Source organism: Symphalangus syndactylus, chromosome 2, assembly GCF_028878055.3.
Source record: "Symphalangus syndactylus isolate Jambi chromosome 2, NHGRI_mSymSyn1-v2.1_pri, whole genome shotgun sequence".
Lineage (NCBI taxonomy): Eukaryota > Metazoa > Chordata > Mammalia > Primates > Hylobatidae > Symphalangus > Symphalangus syndactylus.
Genome location: NC_072424.2, coordinates 128,609,377 through 128,632,949, shown reverse-complemented (window position 1 = coordinate 128,632,949; position 23,573 = coordinate 128,609,377). Strand labels below are relative to the sequence as shown.

The 23,573-nt window shown below is 42.7% G+C and overlaps 1 protein-coding gene across 8 annotated transcripts in view; it reads right to left on the bottom strand.

Annotated features, from left to right (window-relative positions):
* The window catches only part of MTHFD1L (methylenetetrahydrofolate dehydrogenase (NADP+ dependent) 1 like), a 312,601-nt gene that overhangs the window by 265,728 nt on the left and 23,300 nt on the right, over nucleotides 1-23,573 (bottom strand). For 6 of the 8 annotated variants that reach the window (XR_010119055.1, XM_055267460.2, XM_063632271.1 and 3 more), the window contains exon 8: nucleotides 5,946-6,057. Coding sequence is in view for 7 of the 8 variants with exons in the window: in XM_055267460.2 (XP_055123435.2) it covers nucleotides 5,946-6,057 (112 nt within the window). In the remaining variant the exon portion in view is untranslated. Of the gene's footprint in view, nucleotides 1-5,945; nucleotides 6,058-11,810; nucleotides 18,623-23,573 lie in introns of those variants that run through there. The other 2 variants (XM_055267474.2, XM_055267476.2) reach the window with 1 other exon arrangement.

Below are 23,573 nucleotides of genomic sequence, written 5' to 3'. Positions count from 1 at the left end.
AACCTCTTTTTCTTCCCAGTCTCATGTATGTCTTTAACAACAGTGTGAAAACAGACTAATATGTCCTCCCTCTCTCTCTTGCTCCTGCTCTGGCCATGTAAGATATATGTGCTTCCCCTTCGCCTTCTACCATGATTGTGTAAGTTTCCTGAGGCCTTCCAGAAGCCAAGCAGATGCTAGCATCGTACTACCTGTACAGCCCATGGAACTGTGAGACAATTAAACTTCTTTTCTTTATAAATTACCCAGTCTCATGTATTTCTTTATAGCAGTGTGAGAATGGACTAATACGTATCATTTGGTAAAATTTTTGTGACAGTGTTCTTGAGAGTTGCACTTCTAGTTTAAATTATTTGAATCTTACTGTCAAATGACAGCATATCACTAGTTTTTAAAAGAATGCAATGTAAGACATGATAAAAAAATATAATTAAAACATTAGTAAACTGATACTAATAAGCTATTAGTAATAACTTAATTTGGACCACTGAAACCAAATAACAAGGAAATTTATACAGTGCTGCATATTCTAAATGACATCAACCTTTACTTTTTTTAAAAAAAGCAAAAAATTAAATATATTGTATTGAGAACTAATTAAAATTTGAAATGGAAAACTGGCAATATACTTCAGGGATAGATCTAGAATATCCAGAATTTACAGGAAAAAAAGAAAACAGTGATAGGTACAATGGATTTTGGAATTACCAAAGTTCAAGAGTCATAAGCAAAGATCCTAATTTTATACCAAATGCATTGGCATAATGAAAATTACAAGGATATCCAATTTCTCTAAAGCTGACTTTTCTTACATGTTCAGAATTTCATTGGACTTCTTCCTTTCTTGGGTTTTATTTTTCAAATATAAATGTATGTTGTGCCAAGATGGAGTCTGAAAGCTGTTTTGTGTGCAGGTGACATGGCAACAAGGAAGTGGAGGGAGGAATGCAGGAAGTGGACCAGCATTTATTGGCAGCTACCATCAAAGAGGCTCTGCCCCAAGGTATCATCTCAGTCATTCCCTCAACAGCCTTGCTACCAATTTACCCACAAAGAAATTGGGAATCTTATTAATTCATCAGAGAGCTTATTTCCTCAAAGTCACACAGCCTGTAAGCACAATGCAATTAAGATTTTTTTTTTTTTTTTTGATGGAGTTTCGCTCTTGGTGCCCAGGCTGGAGTGCAATCTTAGCTCACCGCAACCTCCACCTCCTCGGTTCAAGCAGTTCTCCTGCCTCAGCCTCCTGAGTAGCTGGGATTACAGGCATGCACCCCTACGCCCAGCTAATTTTGTATTTTCGGTAGAGACAGGGTTTCTCCATGTTGGTCAGGCTAGTCTCAAACTCCCCACCGCAGGAGATCCGCCTGCCTCAGCCTCCCAAAGTGCTGGGATTACAGGCGTGAGCCACCGCGTCCGGCCAAGAATTTTTTTTACACAAACAGCTCCCTTCTCCTTGAGTTAGGTTAATCCTGACTCCAAAGTCCATGTTCTTTCCACTACATTTTTTTTTTCTTTTTAAGATGGAGCTTTGCTCTTGTTGCCCAGGCTGGAGAGCAATGGCATGATCTTGGCTCACTGCAACCTCCGCCTCTTGGGTTCAAGCGATTCTCCTGCTCCAGCCTCCCAAGTAGCTGGGATTACAGGTGCCCGCCACCACGCCCGGCTAACTTTTGTATTTTTAGTAGAGATGAGGTTTCACCATGTTGCTCAGGCTGGTCTCGAACTCCTGACTTCAATTGATCCACCGGCCTCGGCCTCCCAAAGTGCTGGGATTATAGGCATGAGCCACACCACGCCCAGCCTCCACTAAGTTGTAATGTCTCCCTTCAGAGCCATACAAAGGAAAGTCTCAAGGTCCCTCAGGGGCTCCCAGCACATCAGCACCCCAGGGCTCTTCCCCTCTTCCACACTAAATAGTATTATATTAGCTTAAAATGATGCTATAAACTACTCTGAGCCACAGAGTTGCTGTTTTGATACTGTTGTCTGAGCCTAAGAAGACCAGCTTCTCCTTGGTCCCATTTGGTACATCAGTAAATAAGTCCTAATATTTAGGGTACAAAATGGTTTTGCTTACGATGAAATCTGCTGTTTAGCAAGCAGGGAACTACAGAGCAGTGCGTATTTCTTTCATTTGAAATGATTTTTTTAGGTTGGACATGGTGGTTTACACCAGTAATCTCAGCACTTTTTGGAGGTGGAGGTGGGAGGACTACTTGAGGCCAGGGGTTCAAGACCAGCCTGGGCAACACAGTGAGAACCCTGCCTCAACAACAACAAAAAAAGTTGTTTTAATTAGCTGAGGAGGAAGGATTGCTTGAGCCCAGGAGTTTGAGGCTGTGATCATGCCACTGTACTCTAGCCTGGGCAACAGAGCAAGACCTTTTCTAAGAAATAGGTTTCTTTGGTTGTCTTTTTTTTTTTTTTTTTTAAAGTAGTTACTCTTACAGCTAGAAAACAGAATGTTGAAATTCCCTTGTTTTAAAATCTAAACATTGGACTCATGCAATAGTAGAGTGAACAGAACCAACTAGCTGGGTGTAATTGTTTTCTGAGCTCTGTGTCTGGGATATCAGCCATCAGGAAAATCTCTCGTAGGATTACATATTCCATAAAATACCTCTACAGAATTACCTCATCATAAATCACAACATCCCATCTATTTTTACGGGGGGAAGGAGGAGGGACTCTGTACCATGAAGGTAAGAATAAAAATTTCATTATAAAACTCTGCCTTTACCCAGCCACAAGTTTATTAAAAGTTCTTCTTCTCATCTTAAGTTTAAATAAGAGCTTTCTTTTTAATATTTCAAAAAGTTTATTCATTTATTTACAATAGTGGGATTATGAAAAAAAGAGGGGAAAAAAACCTTTCTCCATTATTCCCAGATCAAATTTTCATACTAAACAAAGTTGCTAAAATTAAAACTTGTAGACTATTTAGAAATGTGCTATTATGGACAGCACCATCCTGAAACTGTTCATCTGTTTCATCAACATAGCATTCCTCATCTTCATCTCAATGACTGCCTAGTTGGCCCCATTTTTTATTTTCTTTTCTTTTTTTTTGAGAAGGAGTCTCGCTCTTGTCATCCAGGCTAGACTGCAATGGTGCAATCTCGGCTCACTGCAGCCTCTACCTCCTGGGTTCAAGCCATTCTCCTGCCTCAGCTTCCCGAGTAGCTGGTATTACAGGCACCTGCCACCAAGCCCAGCAAATTTTTTTGTATTTTTAGTAGAGACAAGAGTTTCACCATGTTGGCCAGGCTGGGTCTCAAACTCCTGACTTCAGGTGATCCACCTGCCTTCAGCCTCCCAAAGTGCTAGGATTACAGGCGTGAGCCACCACGCCTGGCCATCAGCCCCATCTTTAAGTGGGAGACAAATTCAAGGAAATGTTTCTAAACATGCCACTAACTTAAAACTACAAGCAGAGTACAATTCTGAGTCATGCCTATTAACTTGTCAAACACTCAATATTCACAGAGTTAGCCAGGCCCAGTGGCTCATGCCCGTAATCCTAGCACTTTGGGAGGCCGAGGTGAGTGGATCACTTGAGGTCAGGAGTTTGAAACCAACCTGGCAAACATGGTGCATCCACACCTCTACTAAAAATACAAAAAAAAAAAAAAAATTAGCCAGGTGTGGTGGCAGGGACCTGTAATCCCAGGTGCTTGGAAGGCTGAGGTAGGAGAATCACTTGAACCCAGAAGGCGGAGGTTTCAGTGAGCCAAGATTGCACCACTGCACTAAAGCCAGGGCGACAGAGCAAGGCTCCGTCTCCAAAAAAAAAAAAAAAAAATTTCACAGAGTGGTTACTAAGCGTCAGGTACTATTCTGGACACTGGGCATTCAAAAACCAACAAGAAAACTATTAGAGTTGGGCCAGATAAATTTCAAATAAATTCTACTTATAGAATCATTTTGAAATACACAGACTATCCCTGATTTACAACCTTTTCACTTACTATTTTTCCACTTTATGATGGTGGGAAAGGGACATGCATTTAGTAGAAACTGTGCTTTAAATTTTGATCTTTTCCCGGGCTAGCTGTACATAGAACAAGGCTGTCTTGAGGCGCTGGGCAGCAGTGACAGCAAATCGTGGTTTCCAGCCAGCTATGCAATCATGAGGCCAAACAACCAATACTCTACGGCGTACTGTGCTGCCAGCATTTTTGGATGTTGTTTTGTGTTTTCACATCCCATCCTGTCTACAAATGCCCATTTTTTACTTATGATATTTTCAACTTCTGATGGGTTTATCTGCTCATAACCCCATGGTCAGTCGAGGAACATCTGTAACGCCTTGGTCTTTTCTTCCCCCAGAGAATCATTACATTGAAATCTAATGTTTCAGGGAATACTTTTTTCAAAAATAAGGGTCCCAAAAGGAAACCTTATTAAAAATAAAGCACTTTCACTAACAAAATATATGTCACTGTCACATAACCACAGAGCTCAAAGGGATTCCAGAACATCAAAGTAGACTCCTATCTCCAGCCATGACTGCCAAAACTGTCCTACATGAAAACTTTAATAAAACACAGCAAGTAAATATTACAGCAAAGCAGCATTCATTTACAAGAAACAAATGTTGGAACTGATTTTCCTAATCTGACTGGGATTCTGAACAGAGGAAGCCCTGTCCACTATTAATAGGTTAGGCATTTTTTTTTTTTTTCAGGGAAAAAAAGTTACATGAATAAACTACACATATTTTAAAAATGTTATTTAGCACATGCTTTGTTTGTTAAAAAGAGCCATTAGGGCCACAGCTCTTAATGCAAGAGCTGAGCTCTGGCTCTTTCCTTGGACTGATCCATTCCACCCTCTCCAGCCCCCAGGGGTTTTTTAATCTGATCGCTTAATTCTGGCAAGAGCTGCATTTCCTAGAGAGGAGGGTCAGTATCAACCTCTGGCTAGGGCTCATGCTTTTATGGAGCTGCTACAAGGTTTCAAGATTTCACCCTCAAGTATGGTCCTGGTGGAGGAGGAGAGCAGAGGCTCCCACCCTTGATGTACATTCTGCCCAGCTTTAGGGATAAAAGCTGCCCCTGTCCTCCAGCCCAGCTCAGCACAGTCCTCTCTTCCGCATGAACACTGGGAGGCCAAAGCCAGAAGGAATCAGGAAGGGGGGCTCTCCTCTGCCTCCCTGTGCCATCGTCTTTGGCTCACCTGTGCTACGCAGCGACTTACTGAGGGGCTGGGTGTGCTCCAAGGCTTTCTTAGCCTCAGTCCTTCTATGAACTGGAAAAAGGAACCCATTCTGGGCCGGCTCCTGCTGGACCCAGTGGCCGCTGGCTGCCCTGTTGCGGGCACTGCTTGGGCTGCCCCCAAAGTGGGCCTGGTGTGGTCTTGAGTATTCCTGGATACTTTGTCAAAATGCCGTCAAATAGCAGGACCAATCCTACAACAGTTTCTGCATCTAGTATTGATTTTCATACTGTTCTGAGATGACTCTGGGGCTCCAAGGATGTGCTTCATGGGTCAATGCAAGAGGAAAGCAGGGAGACACACGGGCTGATCCTATTCCCATCCCTCCCAGCAATCCGGCGCTCATCTGCTTTTACATAGTGAGAGTCCATGAAGATTTCTTTGGAAGAAAGGATTTTACTAATTTTTAAGAGACTGTGAAAACCGCTATTTCTAGTTTACCTCACACACATACAAATCATCTACTTGAGGTCACAACTGACCTGACTGCTAGAGGCCAGTAGGGGGCACTTCACTGTGGAAGCAGACACCTCAACCGCCATCTTGGTCTCTCTTTGCTCAACAGCATGGTTCTGTGAGGTAGCCCACAGTCTAAGTTTCCTACCCTATATATTAATGTTGACGACTGCTAACATTTCAGAAACATACCCCCTTAGGAAAAGGTTAACATTTCTTCGAACGATCTGACCTAATCAGTGGCTCAACACCAATGTGAAGACATTTACCTGACAGGAAGTCATGGGAGCAGTTGAGAACAGTAGTTCCTGGTTGTATCCAAGTAAGGGGAATCTCTTCTGGCTTAGGTGAGCCTAGGACCACAATGTCAGCCTCGTGAAGCTAAAAGGAGAAAGAAAAAAACATGCACATTTTGATCTGAGGCATAAAGACACAAGTAACTATTGATGTCAAATGAGTTCAACACAATCCCAGATCCACAGCTTTGTTCCAAGCTGCTGACAAGGATGGAATCACTTAACTAATTCCTTTCAAGCATGTATTAATACAAACAGAAAATGATTATATCCTAGAAAGAAAAGAAAATAGTACTTAAAAAATGTCTTCAGGGTAGTCACTTGAGCATACATACTGCATGGAGTATTATCATTTACATGTTTTCACCACTAACCATAATATCAAGAAAAAGGATGGGGCAGCCGGGCACAGTGGCTCACACCTGTAATCCCAGTACTTAGGGAGGCCAAGGCAGGTGGATCACGAGGTCAGGAGTTCGAGACCAGACTGGCCAACATGATAAAACCCTGTCTCTACTAAAAATACAAAAATTAGCCAGGTGCACTGGTGGGGGCCTGTAATCTCAGCTACTCAGGAGGCTGCGGCACGAGAATCACTTGAACCCAGGAGGCAGAGGTTGCAGTGAGCCGAGATCACACCACTGCACTCCAACGACAGAGCGAGACCCTGTCTCAAAAAAAAAAAAAAAAAAGAGGAAAACAAGGGCGAAGGCCATGAGGTCTGGCTCACACAGTGGGCTTGCTGGCCTGTATAATGGCACCATCACAATGAGACCCCTATAGAACTGTTACTATACCTATGGAAGGACTTTCAGGAGCTTGAGAAAGAATTTCACTTTCTTTGAGGCCCTGGTTGGTCTCTTGTCCAATCATTCATTTTTTTGCCCTAAGAAAGTAGAAAGAATGCAACCACTCCAACAAAATGCATTAGTTGTGTCCATCCTATCTGCATTTTGATCATCCATTGCAGGAGGAACATGTCTGGTAGGACAAAGAGGCAGGCAAAGAAGTTGGCTTTGACTTTAACCAAAGAATGACCAGCTAGCTCCCCAGACCCTACTGAGCAAGTGATGATTTCAAACCGGATCCCTCTGCAGAGGGAGGGGTGAATAGGAATATTAGACTCGCAGAATAGAATAGCTACAATTGTACAGGTCAGCTAGGTGTTGTAAGTATTACCTCACTGAATATTCCAAATGAGTGAGATTGGTGTTACTATGCTCATTTAACAGACAAGGAAACTGGGGCTCTCAGACACAAATAGCTCTACAGTATGTCCTGTGTCTCCTAATGAATTCAGTCTTAGAGATCCTAGTGAACCTAGGCAGAAAGAGGGCGACTGACGGTCCCTTCCCCCACTGTCTTTCCTGTGTACTTTGATGTCCTGCAACTACCCACAGAGTCTCTGGGGTCAAACAGACAGAGGGGCAGATTACGAAACACAAAAGCATCCCCACTGCCACTGCCCCCACCAAACCACCAAATAAACGTGTTGGGGTCACCCTTATCCATTCTCAGCTTAGACAGGCTGATCATTAAAGATCCTGTAGAAGAACCAGGTCAGCTCCTCAGCCTGAGGACTTTGAACACTATTTGGGCAAAAGAGTGCATCAGGTGATGCCTTTTAGAAATCTTGGGACAAGAGATGGTAATGGGAGCAAACCATGACAGTCCTACCTGGTTTATGAACAGAAAAGCCAAGATCAAGGGCAGATCCAAGTCCCCTGACAGAGGAGGAGCAAGATAAAAATGTAAATGCATGTCTCTTCATAGAGCTGACAAAGCCAACTTTTAAAAGCTAATACCTTGGAAATATTTGATCAATTTGACCATGTGAATAGGGAAAAGTGTATTAACATTCATTGATTATCCATTAATAAGTCAAACAGTATTCCCTGCTTTTCAGCTTCTGACTGTATGAATCTACTGTATTAATCACCTTAAAAAGAAAAGAGAAAGCCCTACTAAAACATTTGCCTAGGCCAGAGACGTTGGCTCATGCTGCCATGCTGGGTAATCCCAGCACTTTGGGAGGCCAGGATGGGAAGACTGCTTGAGCCCAAAAGTTTGAGAACAGCTTGGGCAACATAGGAAGGCCCTGTCTCTACAAAAACAAAATAAAATGAAAATTAGCCAGGTGTGGTAAGGCATGCCTGTGGTCCTAGCTACTTGGGAGGTTGAGGTGGAAGGATCACTTGAGCCCAGGAGGTCATGGCTGCAGTGAGCCGTGATCGAGCCACTTCACTCCAGCCTGGGCAACAGGGCAAGACCCTGTCTCAAAAACAAAACAAAACCAAAAACAAAACACATTTGCTAAATAACCATTCTTCTGTGCCACAAGGCCAAAATACCACTAAACCTCACTAAGAACTTTGCAGCCAAATGAGAATCGCTTGAACCGGCAGAGGTTGCAGTGAGCTAAGATCACACCACTGAACTCCAGCCTGGGCGACGGAGCAAGACCCTGTCTCAAAAAAAAAAAAAAAAAAAAAAAAATAGAATTTTGCAGCCAATATCACCAGTAATCTAGTCTCTTAAGCCACCTATGATCTCTACAGATCTGAAAAACAGCTAGAGCTCCAGGTAATGGTATACTTAGGGAGAAAGAAATGTTCTAGTTGAAAGAGGATTTTAAACATCTGTATAAAAAATTTTATTTCTTCATTTATATATAGTACTGTCAAAAATTCAACCACATTAATCCTCAAGAGAAATACAAATGTTTAAGCTTTGTCGCAGTTCTGCAGATAAGAAACGCCATTTTGCTAGATTTTCAGGCAGAATAGCAGCAAAACCAGAACATGGTAAAACAACTGTAAAAAGGAGGTTAATATGAACAAGGCTGAAATATTCATTTTGGAGAAAGCCAAGGATCACAGGTTCACACAAGTCCCCTAAGAACAGTTAGTTTCCTACACGTGGTGTCTTTGATACAACCTGTTCTTTTCATTACCTATAAATCTTGGAAATCTTATTCCGACCCCTCAACTCCATACCTACACACAACTCTAAAGTGGGCTGTGCTCATCTGCAACTGGGGAACAGCTAATTCCACAGAGAAAACACAAAAATCTCCTCCCTTAGCAATGATTGCATTGTAGATGTTAATTCTTTCTGGAAAGGAAAAGTGCTAGATGCTTAAATCAGTAAATAGCTCGCCGAGGACAAGGGAAGATTTTAATGAGCTAAAATTCAAGGAGAATTATCGTCTCACTTGCTGTTCCTACTTTCCTCCTCCCAAATGGGAGAGACCCTGGCCAAAGCTTGGCTTAAAACTCTATCTCATAACAAGTTATTGCTTTCTCTGCTGAGACTTGAGTGGAGCAGCTTAAAGCAAACCACCCCACTCCCCAGGCAGAGAACTGAATTTTAAACAATAGTAAGACGCAGATATGCAGACACTTAACAGGGAGCGTGTGGGAGTGCAGCAGTTTAGATAATATGAAGACGAAATTTCTCAAAGTCATGAATTTTTAAGCTGGAGGGACAAGCATCTGAATATAAAGAGATGGGGGAAAGGGAGGACAGATAAGATTTGGAAAGTTATACAGAATATTATAATTTTGTATTTAGCAAATAAAATGCATTACAGTATTTTAAACTAAATGCAGCACTACCCTCTTGACTAGAAGACAGTATGTATCTTCTGCTATCAATGTGTTTTGAAACAGTTCATATCACATGAGAATCTGAGGTATGAGATCTGTATATATTTCAAAATCCAGAATGGGTAAAAAAAAAAAGGTATTTTCTAAAGAATTGTGGTTTATATCACTTGAGACCTATGAAAACTGTTTCTATGTCCTTCAAATGTTACCAACACAGTTCAGAAAACCCAGTTAAATTCCTCATAAGGGTCAGCTGAATAAAAAAGAAAGAAAACAATGTTCAAAATGATGAACATTACTTTAAAAAATTAACAGGTAGGTGCTTTGTCCAGCAAGGATGTGCTTCTACAATTACAATAACTAAAGACATTGGCATTCTCAACTAGTGCCTGAGTGATGGCCAGTCAATGGTCAGACACAGAGAACAGAGCAGGGTCTGGAGGGTGGGGAGGGGGCTCTACCACACTGAAGTGGTCCCTTGCTTGATTTTCACTCTCAATGAACTGGGACACACTGTAGTTTATATGCGCCCAGTTAAGTGGCTTTATGGGTTACATTATGCTCCACAGCAGATTCTCCACAAGGCTTTATTTAATTAATTTATTTATTTTTGGAGATGGGGTCTCACTCTGTCGTCTAGGCTGGAATGCAGTGGCACTGCAGTCTCAGCTCACTGCAGCCCTGACTCCTGGGCTTAAGTGATCCTCCCACCTCAGCCTCCAAGCAGCTGGGACTATAGATGTGCTCCACCATGCCCAGTTCATTTTGTTTTTTAAGTATTTTTTGTAGAGACGGGTTTCACCATGTTGCCCAGGCTGGCCTTGAATTCCTGGGCTCAAGTGATCTGCCTGCCTGGGCCTTCCAAAGTGTTGGGATTACAGGCGTGAGCCACTGTGCCACATGCTTTATGATCAGACAGGGCATGTCCATGAAAATCATAGGTAGCAAGGGGACTCCTAGACTACCTTGTGGCAAAGTTTCTATAGAGTTAGATGTCACTTTTCTAAGAAAAACATCACTTTTATCAGATGTCAAAATGTGTGCACTTTTTCTTTTCTTTTTTTTTTTTTTTTTTTTTGGAAACGAGTCTCACTCCATCGCCAGGCTGGAGTGCAGTGGCATGATCTCAGCTCACTGCAAGCTCTGCCTCCTGGGTTCATGCCATTCTCCTGCCTCAGCCTCCTGAGTAGCTGGGACTACAGGCACCTGCCACCATGCCCGGCTAATTTTTTGTATTTTCAGTAGAGACGGGGTTTCACCGTGTTAGCCAGGATGGTCTCAATCTCCTGACCTCGTGATCTGCCCGCCTTGGCCTCCCAAAGAGCTGGGATTACAGGCGTGAGCCACTGCGCCTGGCCACACTTTTTCTTAATATAGAAAAGAAGCTGTTAGGTTGGGCTACAGTATGTGGCTCACACAGTCAGATGTGTTTTAGGAAGATTCCTCTGGAAGCTGGATTGAGAATGCCTTAGAAGGGGTAGGAGGAAAAGCAAGATAGTGAGATCTCCTGGAGGAGGCGTCTGCAGGAAGCTGGGTGCCCAGGTCTGGAACTGAGAATGGCCTGGGAGCATGCGGATGCGGGTCGGGACAGACAGCATTTACGTGATGGTTAAAACCAGAAGTGTGGATTCCCCAAGGGAAACTGGCAGAATGGGAAGGAAAGCGGGTTAACAGACATCCTTGGGGAGCACTAATCTTAAATGGTTAGAGATAACGAACAGATGATGGAGACCATCATGTCCTGGTGGCCAGGAGCTAGGAAGGGCAGGAAGGGGCATTTTCATTCAGGCTAAGGGAAAAGGGTGTGGCCAACAGGTTTATGTGACAGCCGTGGTCAAGTAGGATAAAAGCAAAAAATACGCTTTTGGCAATTAGGAACTACCGGTGCCTCACTTTTGGCAATTAGGAACTACTGGTGACTTTGCTACAGAAATGGGCATTGGGAACCATGCCTGATACAGTCCTGCCATTACTGTAGAGTATGTTGCCTGCAAATGGAGATTTCATTCAGGCAGACTGTTTCATAAGCAGATGCCCTGTTTATTCATTTATATAGATATATAAATATAAAATATAATATATAATATAAAAAAAAAAATATATATATATATATATATATTTTTTTTTTTTTTTTTTTTTTGAGATGGAATCTCACTCTGTGGCCCAGGCTGGAGTGCAGTGGTGCCATCTCAGCTCACTGCAACCTCCGCCTCCCGGGTTCAACGATTCTCCTGTCTCAGCCTCCTGAGTAGCTGGGATTATATGCACATGCCACCACACCCAGCTAATTTTTGTATTTGTAGTAGACATGGGGTTTCCCCATGTTGGTCAGGCTGGTCTCAAACTCCTGACCTCATGATCCGCCTGCCTCGGCCTCCCAAAGTGCTGGGATTACAGGAGTGAGCCACTGCACCCAGCCTATTCATTAATTTTTTTTAAACTCTGAATGTCTAACTTTGTATTTGAAATTAAATGAACATTGATCATAAGATTATTGCTTTGTAGCTATGAATCTGTATCTACCTTTCCCTGAGGTATTAAGCATACCATTAAATAGGAATGTTAAAATAATAGTATAACTACTCTAAACTAAGAACATCAAACCATCTTCATTCAGATGTTGTTATACTTTGGCAAGATAAGGGGATGACAACTGCAGCAAAAGGTATTTTACCCACTTCACGTCCACCCAGTGATCTCATCCTGGGAGAATTTTTTTCCTTTCAGGAATTGGGTGTGTTTCTTTTATTTCCACTCTCATCTGTGATTAGTAGAACAAATATTGGCTTTTAAAATTTTAAGACATTTCTTATGATTATTTCATAAATCAAAATGACTACAAGCCAAATGGACATCTGGGAATTAGGATTACAGCATTTTTTCTACCAAACTTTTCCCCTAAAAAATAATAAACGACCTTCCTTTTTCTAAATGTTCCTAAGTTCACCTCTTACTTCACCATTCAACTTAATTTACTGCCCAACATATGAGAAGAAAATATCAAAGATACTTAGTTGTGTCCAAAATGCTGGAAAAGATAATTCCTCTGGAAGTAAGCTTCACACTTAAAAAAGTCATGACAGATGATAAAAGGAAAAATGCAGCACCATTCTGGGAATGATATACTTTAATGACTCATCAAAAATAATTCGCTTCCACAGAAGAATCACTTGAACCTGGGAGGCAGAGCTTGCAGTGAGCCTAGATCGCACCCCTGCACTCCAGCCTGGCGACAGAACGAGACTCCGTCCCAAAAAGAAAATAATAATAATAATTATTATTATTATAATTCTCTTCCCTATACTTTAGGAAAACATAAAATTCAAACGTGGGGCTAAGAAAGAGAATGTGTATGTAGATGGGGGGTGGTAACGGGAAGTTTCCTTCACATGACAAAGACTTAGAACCAAAATACCTTATTTTGGTTCCTTTAGTACAAAACTAAGGAAGTGCTCAAGCTGCAGTTCTCAGGGCAACACCAGGCAAGTCAGGCTCCTAGAGGAACAGCAGCCCCGAGGATTTATGCTCATGCTGCCAGCCACAAACTTTCATCCATACAGCATCTTCACATTCATGCAAACTGCCGTTGCAGGGGAAAATTCTGCTTTGCATTTCCTGACATTTATGCTTTTCAGTTCTGAGCCTCACATTGCATATCGACAGATTTCTGCATTCCGTTTCCTTTGAGAAACTCTCCGGGCTTCCGCTGCCTCCTTTGAAAAGTGAGGAACTGAGGCGCAGTGGGGAGAGCACCATGAGTGGAGTCCTGCGACCTGCGTTCAAGTCCAGACACTGCTCCTTGCCAGCGACAATCAGGGTCAGGGCTCTCTGGTGAGTATAACGTCCAGTTTGCAGGGTTGCTGGGTGAATGTGAGGCATATATGAAAAGCCATGAAAAGGAAATCTCCACACAATTATAAGGTGCTTCATTGTTACAGGTTATGTTTAAGATGTTCCCATTAAAAGATTCTAATACTGGCCAGGCGTGGTGGCTCATGCCTGTAATCTCCGCACTTTGGGAGGCTGAGGTGGGCGGATCACCTGAGGTCAGGAGTTTGAGACCAGCCTGACCAACATGGAGAAACTCTGTCCCTACTAAAAATACAAAATTAGCTGGGCGTGGTGGCGCATGCCTGTAATCCCAGCTACTCAGGAGGCTGAGGCAGGAGAATCATTTGAACCTGGGAGGCGGAGATTGCGGTGAGCTGAGATTGCACCATTGCACTCCAGCCTGGGCGAGAAGAGCAAAACTCTGTCTCAAAAAAAATTTTTTTTTAAATTCTAATTCCATGTCCTTAAAAAGCATTCACATTGGAGAAGGGGTGGAAAAGGAAGCCAGACTCTGCTGATAGTGCAGAAAAGCAAATGGGAGATGACCTGCTGCCAGTGGGCTGAAGGTGATGCTTCCTGCCTGTTCTTTGTGGGACACAGGCCTGCAGCCCTTCTTCCAGAATTGGGGTAGGCTCTCTTTTGTGCAGTATACACTTCACTGGCCCCTGATGACCACAAAGATTTATTTGTGGTTGGCCACAGGTGACTACAAAGTAACACAAGCATCAAGGAGGCTGAAACTTACCCCATAGCTAAGAAGTGCATTAAAGCTCCAGATGAAGTTTCCCACAGAAAAATCGGAAAGGAAGTCAGTATGATTCCACTGCAGTGGAACTGGCTTCGCAATCCCATGACCCTAACACCATTTATACTATTATATCTATGAGAAAATACATTCCATGTTCAGACTAACCTTCAAACATTTAGAACATAATCCAATGAGACTGAAATTAGAATATTTTGCCTAATAAGGTAGAGGAAGGGCATCATAAAAGGGAGGTAATGTCAGGAAAACTGGAGGTAGATGGTGTTTTAATTATGTTTTTACTCACATATTTGATATAATGACAATACATCATTTCTTCTCAATCTTAGTTTCTCAGCTTAAATTCTGAACCACCTAAGACCAATCAGTCTGTTAATTATATGCCCCCCTCCCCCCGCCACTGGCTTTTTTTTTTTTAGATGGAGTCTCACTCTATCGCCCAGGCTGGAGTGCAGTGGCGCAGTCTCGGCTCACTGCAAGCTCCGCCTCCCGGGTTCACGCCATTCTTCTGCCTCAGCCTCACGAGTAGCAGAGACTTGGGGAGCCCGCCACCACACCCTGCTAATTTTTTGTATTTTTTTTTTTTAGTAGAGACAGGGTTTCACCGTGTTAGCCAGGATGGTCTCGATCTCCTGACCTCGTGATCCACCTGCCTCGGCCTCCCAAAGTGCTGGGGTTACAGGTGTGACCCACTGCGCCCGCCACACAGCCCCTTCTTGGTCTCATGCCCATTAGTTTGAATATATCGTCTCACAAATCCTTCCCTCAACACTGCTAAGTATAATGGCATAAAGTCTAATAGAGATTTTTTTGGCTTTCTAAAAAGTTCTATTCACCTTCTTCCTTGGTATTAACAAACAGAGCAATGATCAGACAGAAGCAAGAGGGGAAAGTGGTGAGCTGACCCCCTAAAATCTGTCAAACAAAGCTCAGGGGCCAACACCATTCAGTGCACTTAATTCCACACTACTGATGACCTGGGCTACTGATGACCTCAGCCACTCGCTAAGTACGAGGCTGTGATGCCCAGGAGGGTCCAGCGCTTTTTTCTCCATCTCACCCACAGCAGGCAGGGGAGGGGATGAACTCATATAACTGAGGCTGTCTTGTGTGTCCATCCCTGCCCTCTCCGAAGGTGCTCACCATCCCCTCTGAAAGGGGAGCCTGGATAGCTGGTGATGAGCCCCAGGCCTCAGGGAGGGGACAGCAGTCAGTCTACTTCAGCTCAACTCTCTTAACAAGTATGGCTCTGGGATTACAAACATCAAAATAAAATAAGAGTGAATTCAACACGAGTCAAATGTCTAGGGTCTTGGTCTCCTTTATCTGAGGTGGCAGGTGCTTTTTGGTTTTCAAGATTGGAGATTAGACTTTATGTGATGATCTGGAATAAGAGCTGACATGGGACAGTGTTAAAAACACAGGCTGTTTTGCCACCTCTACCATTTTTTAATCACATGATCTTTGCAAAGTCTCCTCTCTGAGCCTCAGTTTCCTCATCTGTAATGTGGGGAGGATGGCAGTCCTGCCTAATAGAATAAGTGTGAAGACCACTGAGATAACAGGAGTACAAGACAGTGCCTGGTTCAGAGCAGCCATTCTGTCAATTAACATTGGCTGTCATTACTGTCACTACAGCACATTACTGCTTTAAGTGCATTCCATCCTGTTAAAAGGAGAATTGTCATGTAACTCACTAATGTAGTGCAGTTTAAAAGCTAGAGTTCCTCCATTCTCCCGTTTGGAACAGACATTATTCTTTTTTCAAGAAGTCATCCTTTCACATGTATAATACAAGTACATATAGAATTTTCCAATTCACTTTTAAAAGTCTTTCATGAGCCATGCCATGCACTAAATTTAAACTGAAAAGGACTTTGTAATAGTTCAGCTTTGTTCAAAAAAAAAAAAAAAACAAAACAAAAAACCCTAGACACTTTGATCCTTCAAAGGTGAAAGACCTATATTTTTTCCTTCTGTGAATACCAGTTTTGAGGGTCTCTGTGCTCAGGAGGAGAGGGAGAAATGAGATCCTCTGAGAAAAACAAAATAAAACGGTTCTCTGATTTCTAGGTTATTTCTTCGGCATGCAGCTGAGGTTTACCTCATCTCCCAGCTGGAGACCATTTCAGCATTGTCCAGCTGTGCCCTAACCACAGGTTCAGAGGAGACTCCCGAGGGAGGAGGGCCCTGCTGTACCTGCCCACCTCTCCCTTCCATGCAGAGGGCACCACTCCACCTCGTAAACACCAAATGCAAAACCACACCCACTTCAGACTGGTTTTGGCATCAGAGGCAAATCATCGGGGTCAGGAAGAGGTTACCTCCAAATCTAGGGTCATTCTTGAGAGTGAAACCAACAGTGTCATTCCCCTGCAGGCCCAGGACGCTGGGTGTGGGGGCCTGCGTTTGGGTGGAGGAAAGGCGGGGGGTTCCCTAGCCCTGCCCAAAAACACTAGCTCCAGTGCCTTGGCTTCCTGACATGTGACACTCCATAGCATATGGCTAATTTGGACAAACGCCCAGGCGTTCTTCCCCTCCCCACCTCTAGGGTCTCCGTGGAAATGCTCAACGCATCTCCAAGCCTGGAAAAGATGCTCAGAAACAGAACAGGAAATTTATTCTCAATTTTCAACCATACACCTCAACGGGTATAAGTTACAAAGCTATCAAACACAGAAGTCTATTGTGGTATCTGTGGAACCCTAAGAAGTTCAATCCTTCATGCTCAGGCTCCATGGAGATTTTATACCTAATCAGTGTCCATAGAATATCCTTCCATTTAGACAGATGGACAGAGAAAGGATCGATTTCTATTTGTAACTAACTGGATATAACTTTCTTTAAACCTACAGAGCCTGAAAGTAGTAACTAGCCCATTAGGGATCTCCAGCCCACATGTTTGGAAGTAGAGCGACTTCCGAGTAACAAGAGGCATGGGAAGGAAGAGGTCCACAGCTTTGGAGGAAGGCACTCTGTGACATCACTTAAAGTTGATCATTTAAGTGATCTACTGAGGACTACAAGATGAGCCTGACTGGCCAAAGCTGGGCACCTGCTCTGGTCAGTCCCTCCTCTCTCTGGGACGTTGGCTCATGGTAGTCTTGCTTTTGGTTTCACTCCCTTGGCCAATATGCTCCTGGGAGACCTCACAGAGAGCTGGAGACACTCTCTCCTTCCCCCACCCACACAATGGAAGCATGTAATACCAGGCTTCCAGTGAGGGACCTAACTCACACTATTTTACTAGTTTATCTACTTACGATTTGAGTGATTTGCCTAATTGACCCATGTATTTCTTTTCCTCCAGCCTGCACTCCGGGTTGGAGCACAGTGGTGCAATCTCAGCTCACTGCAACCTCGACCTCCCCAGGTTCAGGTGATCATCCCACCTCAGCCTCCAAAGCACCTGGACTACAGCCACCACGCCTGGCTAATTTTTATACTGTTTTAGAGATGGGGTTTCGCCATGTTGCCAGGCTGGTCTCAAACTCCTGGGCTCAAGCAATCTGCCCTCCTCAGCCTCCCAAAGTGCTGGGATTACAGGCATGAACCCCTGCACCCGGCCCACATTAGTATTTAATTCCATTCCCACAACTGCCCCATCAAGTAGGGAATATTATGATTGCCTTTCTACGCGAGGAAACAGGCTCAGAGCAGCAACAGCTAAGGCTTGAGCCCAGAGCTGTGTGTCCCCAAAGCCTATGCTCTACTGCTTAATGAGAACACAAATGTTGTGCCGGACTGGAAACCTTCAAAGGCAGTTTCTAGTGGTTGCAGCAGGCTGCCTGATAACCGGAAGGTCAGCCCACACTGGTAAGACTACCTGTAGTTTAAGAGATGGTAGATAGAACTCTAGTGTTACACAGTCACACCCGATGCCCAAACCTTTCACCCTCAGCTTTGGAAATCTCCAGCCAGATGTCCCACAGCAGGTATGTGCTGAGGGGGATGGGGTGGTCTTGTTCCATGTCAGGTACAAATAAGCACAACAGGAATGCCCGTCAAAGATAACGTCCTTCTACTTAGTAGCCATAATCCTAAGCTTATTGTCTTTTTTCCTTAACTCTTTTACCATTGCCAATAAGGAGAAGTTAAATAGACTATAATCTTAAAATGCACTTTTATTCTTGGTTGATTAAACTGGACAACAAAAATCCCATCTGGGCCAGGCACAGTGACTCAGGCCTATAATTCCAGCACTTTGAGAGGGCCATGTGGGTGGATCACTTGAGGCCAGGAGTTCGAGACCAGCCTGGCCAACACGGCGAAACTCCATCTCTACTAAAAATATAAAAATTAGCCAGGCACGGTGGTGCTCGCCTGTAATCCCAGCTATTCAGGTGGCTGAGGCATGAGAATCTCTTGAACCCGTGAGGCAGAGGTTGTAGTGAGCCAAGATGGTGCCACTGCACTCCAGCCTGGGTAACAGAGTGAGCCTCTGTCTCAAGGGGAAAAAAATCCCTATCTGTTGTTAAAATTTTTACTTCCAGTGTTTTTCACAGTGAAGCTTTTCCAAGGGTGCGCCAGATGTGGAGAGAGCCTGTCCCGATTGGGTGCCCCAGGACACTAACCCATGCCTAGGTGGCTTTTTGCACCACTGTGGCCTCCAAACAGCCATTGAGTGGTACAATCCACATATTACCATGTCTCCATATTACCACGACTCCAAGGAAGGCTAGAATTCCTACTCAGGAAATGAATGGCAAGGGTTTTCTGCCCCATACATTCTTCTTGTAAAAATACAACACAAGAATAGCGACAATTCAAATGTCAGGCAGACACAGGGAGGCATATGGGTTACGGGGAGGTATGTGGCTAGTGAAAGGGTAGCTGCTAACATGAAAGGCACAGGCTGTCATTTGTGGTGGGACAGGAGCCTCACACAGGTAGGAGCCTCACATAGGTAGAGTGGGACAAGTACGGGGCGGGGCCATGAACATTTCTTCCCATATTTTTGGCTACAAAGACGAAGCAATAATAAGAATGAAAGTTGATAGCCTCTAACATTCACAATGGTGCCACTATAAATACCAAGGACTTAGGGAAAAAAAACGTGTGTGCAACATCAACTATGAAAGAGAACCTTCTGGTACATATGAAAACAAGAATGTTACCCAATGACTAGATTCTCCAGAAAGTGAAGCCACTTAATCGTTCTCAAAGTTCGGATGAGATTCATCCCAAAGTACAGAGACAAGGTGATTTATTCCCGTAATAAAAAAGCACTTTGAAAAATATCTTTGTTTTTCAATAATACAGATACAACTAGCAAAAGTATCTGTGACAGCTGCGAAAACATTCAATTGCCAAGGAAGGTATTTTCTCTCTTCACCACAGCTGTTCAGTGCAGGGCAAGGTTTATTTTCCTCTTCCACTGAGCTTCCAAATCAAAATTTCTGGGCTCTCAAGTGCAAAATATTGCCCTTGAATTTTCTTGGATAGGCTGCCACCATGTGGTGACTGCTAAAAACGCACACAGGTTCAGGTTTCATTGCAAGGCTGCCTTCCTGAGCTGTCTTAACCCAAGCATTACATAAATTAGATCCACCTGCCATGCAAAGATTCCAAATCTGCTGAGACACCTGGCTTCCCTGGCAGGATTACAATTTACTCCTCATTTCCATTCTCACCCTGAAAGATGAGGAACGTGTATTTTTAGATCACATTCTGTAGTAACTGATTGTACTTAATGCATTCATTTAAAACTTCACTTTGCTTGAAATCTGTGAGCTGTACCATCATTTTTAAAAATGAAAAACAATCATTTCAGACATAAAAATGAAAACAATAACCTAACATACCTAGACAACACCTATTGCCCAGTTTAAGAAAAAAGGCATGAAGGTGTCTAGGTTTTCTTTCCATCTATATCCATATCCTTGCCTCAATAAATGCTTTTTGGATTTGATTCTAGTTTGCATTATTTCTTTATATTTTTACTTCATTTGCATGGAATTCTAATATATATAAGGATTATATAATTAATACATAATAATATTATATATAATCCTTATATATATATTAAACAGTGATCTAAATGTCCTGACCTAAATATATATATTGATTCTATATATATATATTAGGATTATATATAATACATATTATATGTATGTATATATGTATTAGATTACATATATATATATATGTTGTGTTGCTTTCAGACATATATAAATGGTGTTATATGAAATACATCCTTCTGCAACTTGGGTTTTTGTTCACTGAACAGTGTTTTAAAAAATTCTTCCAGCCTGGGCACGGTGGCTCATGCCCCTAATCTCAGCACTTTGAAAGGTCAAGGTGGGCGGATCACCTGAGGTTAGGAGTTCCAGACCAGCCTGGCCAACATGGTGAAACCCTGTCTCTACTAAAAATACAAAAATTAGCTGGGCATGGTGGCATACACCTGTAGTCCCAGCTACTTGGGAGGCTGAGGCAGAAGAATCACTTGAACCCAGGACACAGAGGTTGCAGTGAGCCGAGATTGCGCCACTGCACTCCAGCCTGGGGGATAGAGCGAGACTTCATCTCAAACAAATAAACAAACAAACAAAAAAACACGTTGCTATCTACAGCTCTAGTTTATTTTAACTGCTTGTATATCATTCGGTTTTATGAACATATGTCTATGCATACTCTACATGCAACTACACTGATTTATCCATTCACTCTGATGGGCATTTAGATCACTGTTCAAATACTTGTTACGGTGCACTTGGTTTTTCAAGTCGCCTGCTTGGCCCTCTTCCAAGTTGTACTTTCCTTCTTTCCTTTCCTTACTGTTCTAGAGCTTTTTGCTAGACTTGCTGTCCTGCTCTGAAACTTGCCTCAGTCTCTCCTTCTGCTTTAAGGCCCTCAGTCCAATTCTTTCTTCTGAGGAGGCAAGAGCTGAAGTTGCTGCAGACCTGTACAGATACACCAGCACGAACTCGGGATAACTCGAATAGCTGCCACTGGTAAGATATTTGGTGCACGTGACTCGGATACATTCCCTAGTGGTCATCAAGCTCCAGAAGATGCTCAGGGAGAGATACTATCCTCTCAATATTCAAGAGTCACCATTCTACAGGGGACCTCTGGCCTGCCCATCAGTGAAGGCGAAATCCTGCCCCTGTCTCCCTTGCACCTGGCTGGATGCTGCTTTCACCAACTCATGGAGCCAGCTCAGCCCTGACAGCAGAAAGGGGCCAAGACCCACAGAGCCACCACTGCCCCTCTGTCTTAAACAAACAAACAAAACTTTTTGCACTATAAACATGCTGCTCTGACCATTTGTAAACACACCTTTGTATATATATGGGCAAGTTTTGTCTAATATATATATATATACACACATATATATACACATTATTATTATTATTATTATTATTATTATTTTGAGACAGAGTTTCATTCTTGTTGCCCAGGCTGGAGTGCAATGGCGTGATCTCGGCTCACCGCAACCTCTGCCTCCTGGGTTCAAGCAATTCTCCTGCCTCAGCCTCCTGAATAGCTGGGATTACAGGTATGCGCCACCACATCCGGCTAATTTTATATTTTTAGTAGAGATGGGGTTTCTCCATGTTGGTTAGGCTGGTCTTGAAACCCCAACCTCAGGTGGTCTGCCTGCCTCAGCCTCCCAAAGTGCTGGAATTACAGGGGTGAGCTACCGTGCCCAGCCACATGATATATATTTAGAGTGAAATTCCTGGGTCAAAGAGTAGCTCAAACTCCATTAAACTGCTTTCCAAAATGCCTATTTCAAATTTAAACTCCTGCCAGCAGTATATGAATTCCCAGAGCTCCAGACATTTGTCAATATGTCTAACTGGCACTTTTTACCTACTGCCAATATGACTGGTGAGCAAACACAGTAGGAAACCAGACAGCTTTTTACGTCTTTTAAACCTCAGGTTCCTCACCTGTTAGTGGCCTGTCATGTGTCCATTTTTCTAACAGATTGCCTTTGTCTCACTGATTTGTAGGAATCTTTTATAAGATACTAATTGCTGGCTAAATGTTTGTTGTAAATATCTTCTACACTATAGCTGTCTTTTCACTTTTTTAAGAACTTCTTTTCAGAAAGAAAAACTTCAGGGTTTTTAAAAATTTGGATGTAGTCAGATTTATATATCTTTTCTTTAGCAATCTGTGCTTTTGGGGTCTCTTAAGCTACCCTTCCAATGCCAACATCTTAAATGCATACGCCTATATTTTTTTCTATAAGTTTTACAGTTTTGCTTTCCACATTTAGGTATTTTAATATAGAAGTGATTTTTATATGTAGTATCAGGTTAGTAATCCTATGCTAGACTCATATACATAACTAGTTATGTCAGCATCATTTTTAATAGTTAATGTGTTAGCTTTTTTTTTTTTTTTGAGACAGAGTCTCACTCTATCACCTAGGCTGGAGTGCAGTGGCACGATCGCGGCTCACTGCAACCCCTGCCTCCTGGGTTCAAGCAATTCTCCTGCCTCAGCTTCCTGAGTAGCTGGGATTACAGGCTTGCGCCGACAGGCCTGGCTAATTTTTTTGTATTTTTGGTAGAGACAGTGTTTCACCATATTGGCCAGGCTGGTCTGAAACTCCTGAGCTCAAGTGATTCACCCGCCTCAGCCTCCCAAAGTGCTGGGATTACAGGCGTCAGCCACCACGCCTGGCCTTTAATAGTTAATCTTTTCCCCGTTGATCTGCAGTACCTGCTCTCAAGCTTCCATATATGTATAAATTTCCACTTTCTTCTGTTTCGATCGTCTGTTTGTCTACCGTATTATCCTAATTACTGTAAGCACATCATAATTCACACTATGTGGTGGGAATGTCTCCCACCTAGTTTTTCCACAAAATTGTCTTGACTCTCTTTGTCCTTTATGCTTCCATTTGGATTTCAGAATCAGACTGTCAAATTCTACAAAAAAATATGTCAGGAACTTATAATTTGCAGACAATTAATATCTTTAAGATATTGCATCTTCTCCGTGAAGATGATACCTCTGCTTTTATATAGGTCTTCGTAATAATTTTCATCAAAATTATAATTACTTTCAAAAGGTCATAATGGATACTAGATTTACCAAATTACTGTTCTGTACTTACTATGGTGAGAATTTAGTTTTTAATCACAGTGTGGTGAATTACAGTGATAGATTTTCTCATGTTCAATCACCTGGAAATCCTACAATAAACCCTACTTCCTGCTGTATTTGGTGTTCTCAGATTTCGCTCACGATTATTTCATTTATATTCATAGCTGAAACTGGCCTGTTAATTTTCCTTTAGCATCTTGTCCTTGTTTGGTATTGGCACTCATAAAGTCTGTTAGGCCATGTTCCTTCTTTTCCCATTTGCTAGAGAAAAGGATTGTATTAGAATGATCTGTTCTTTGTTTGATAGAGCTCATTTGTAAAACCACC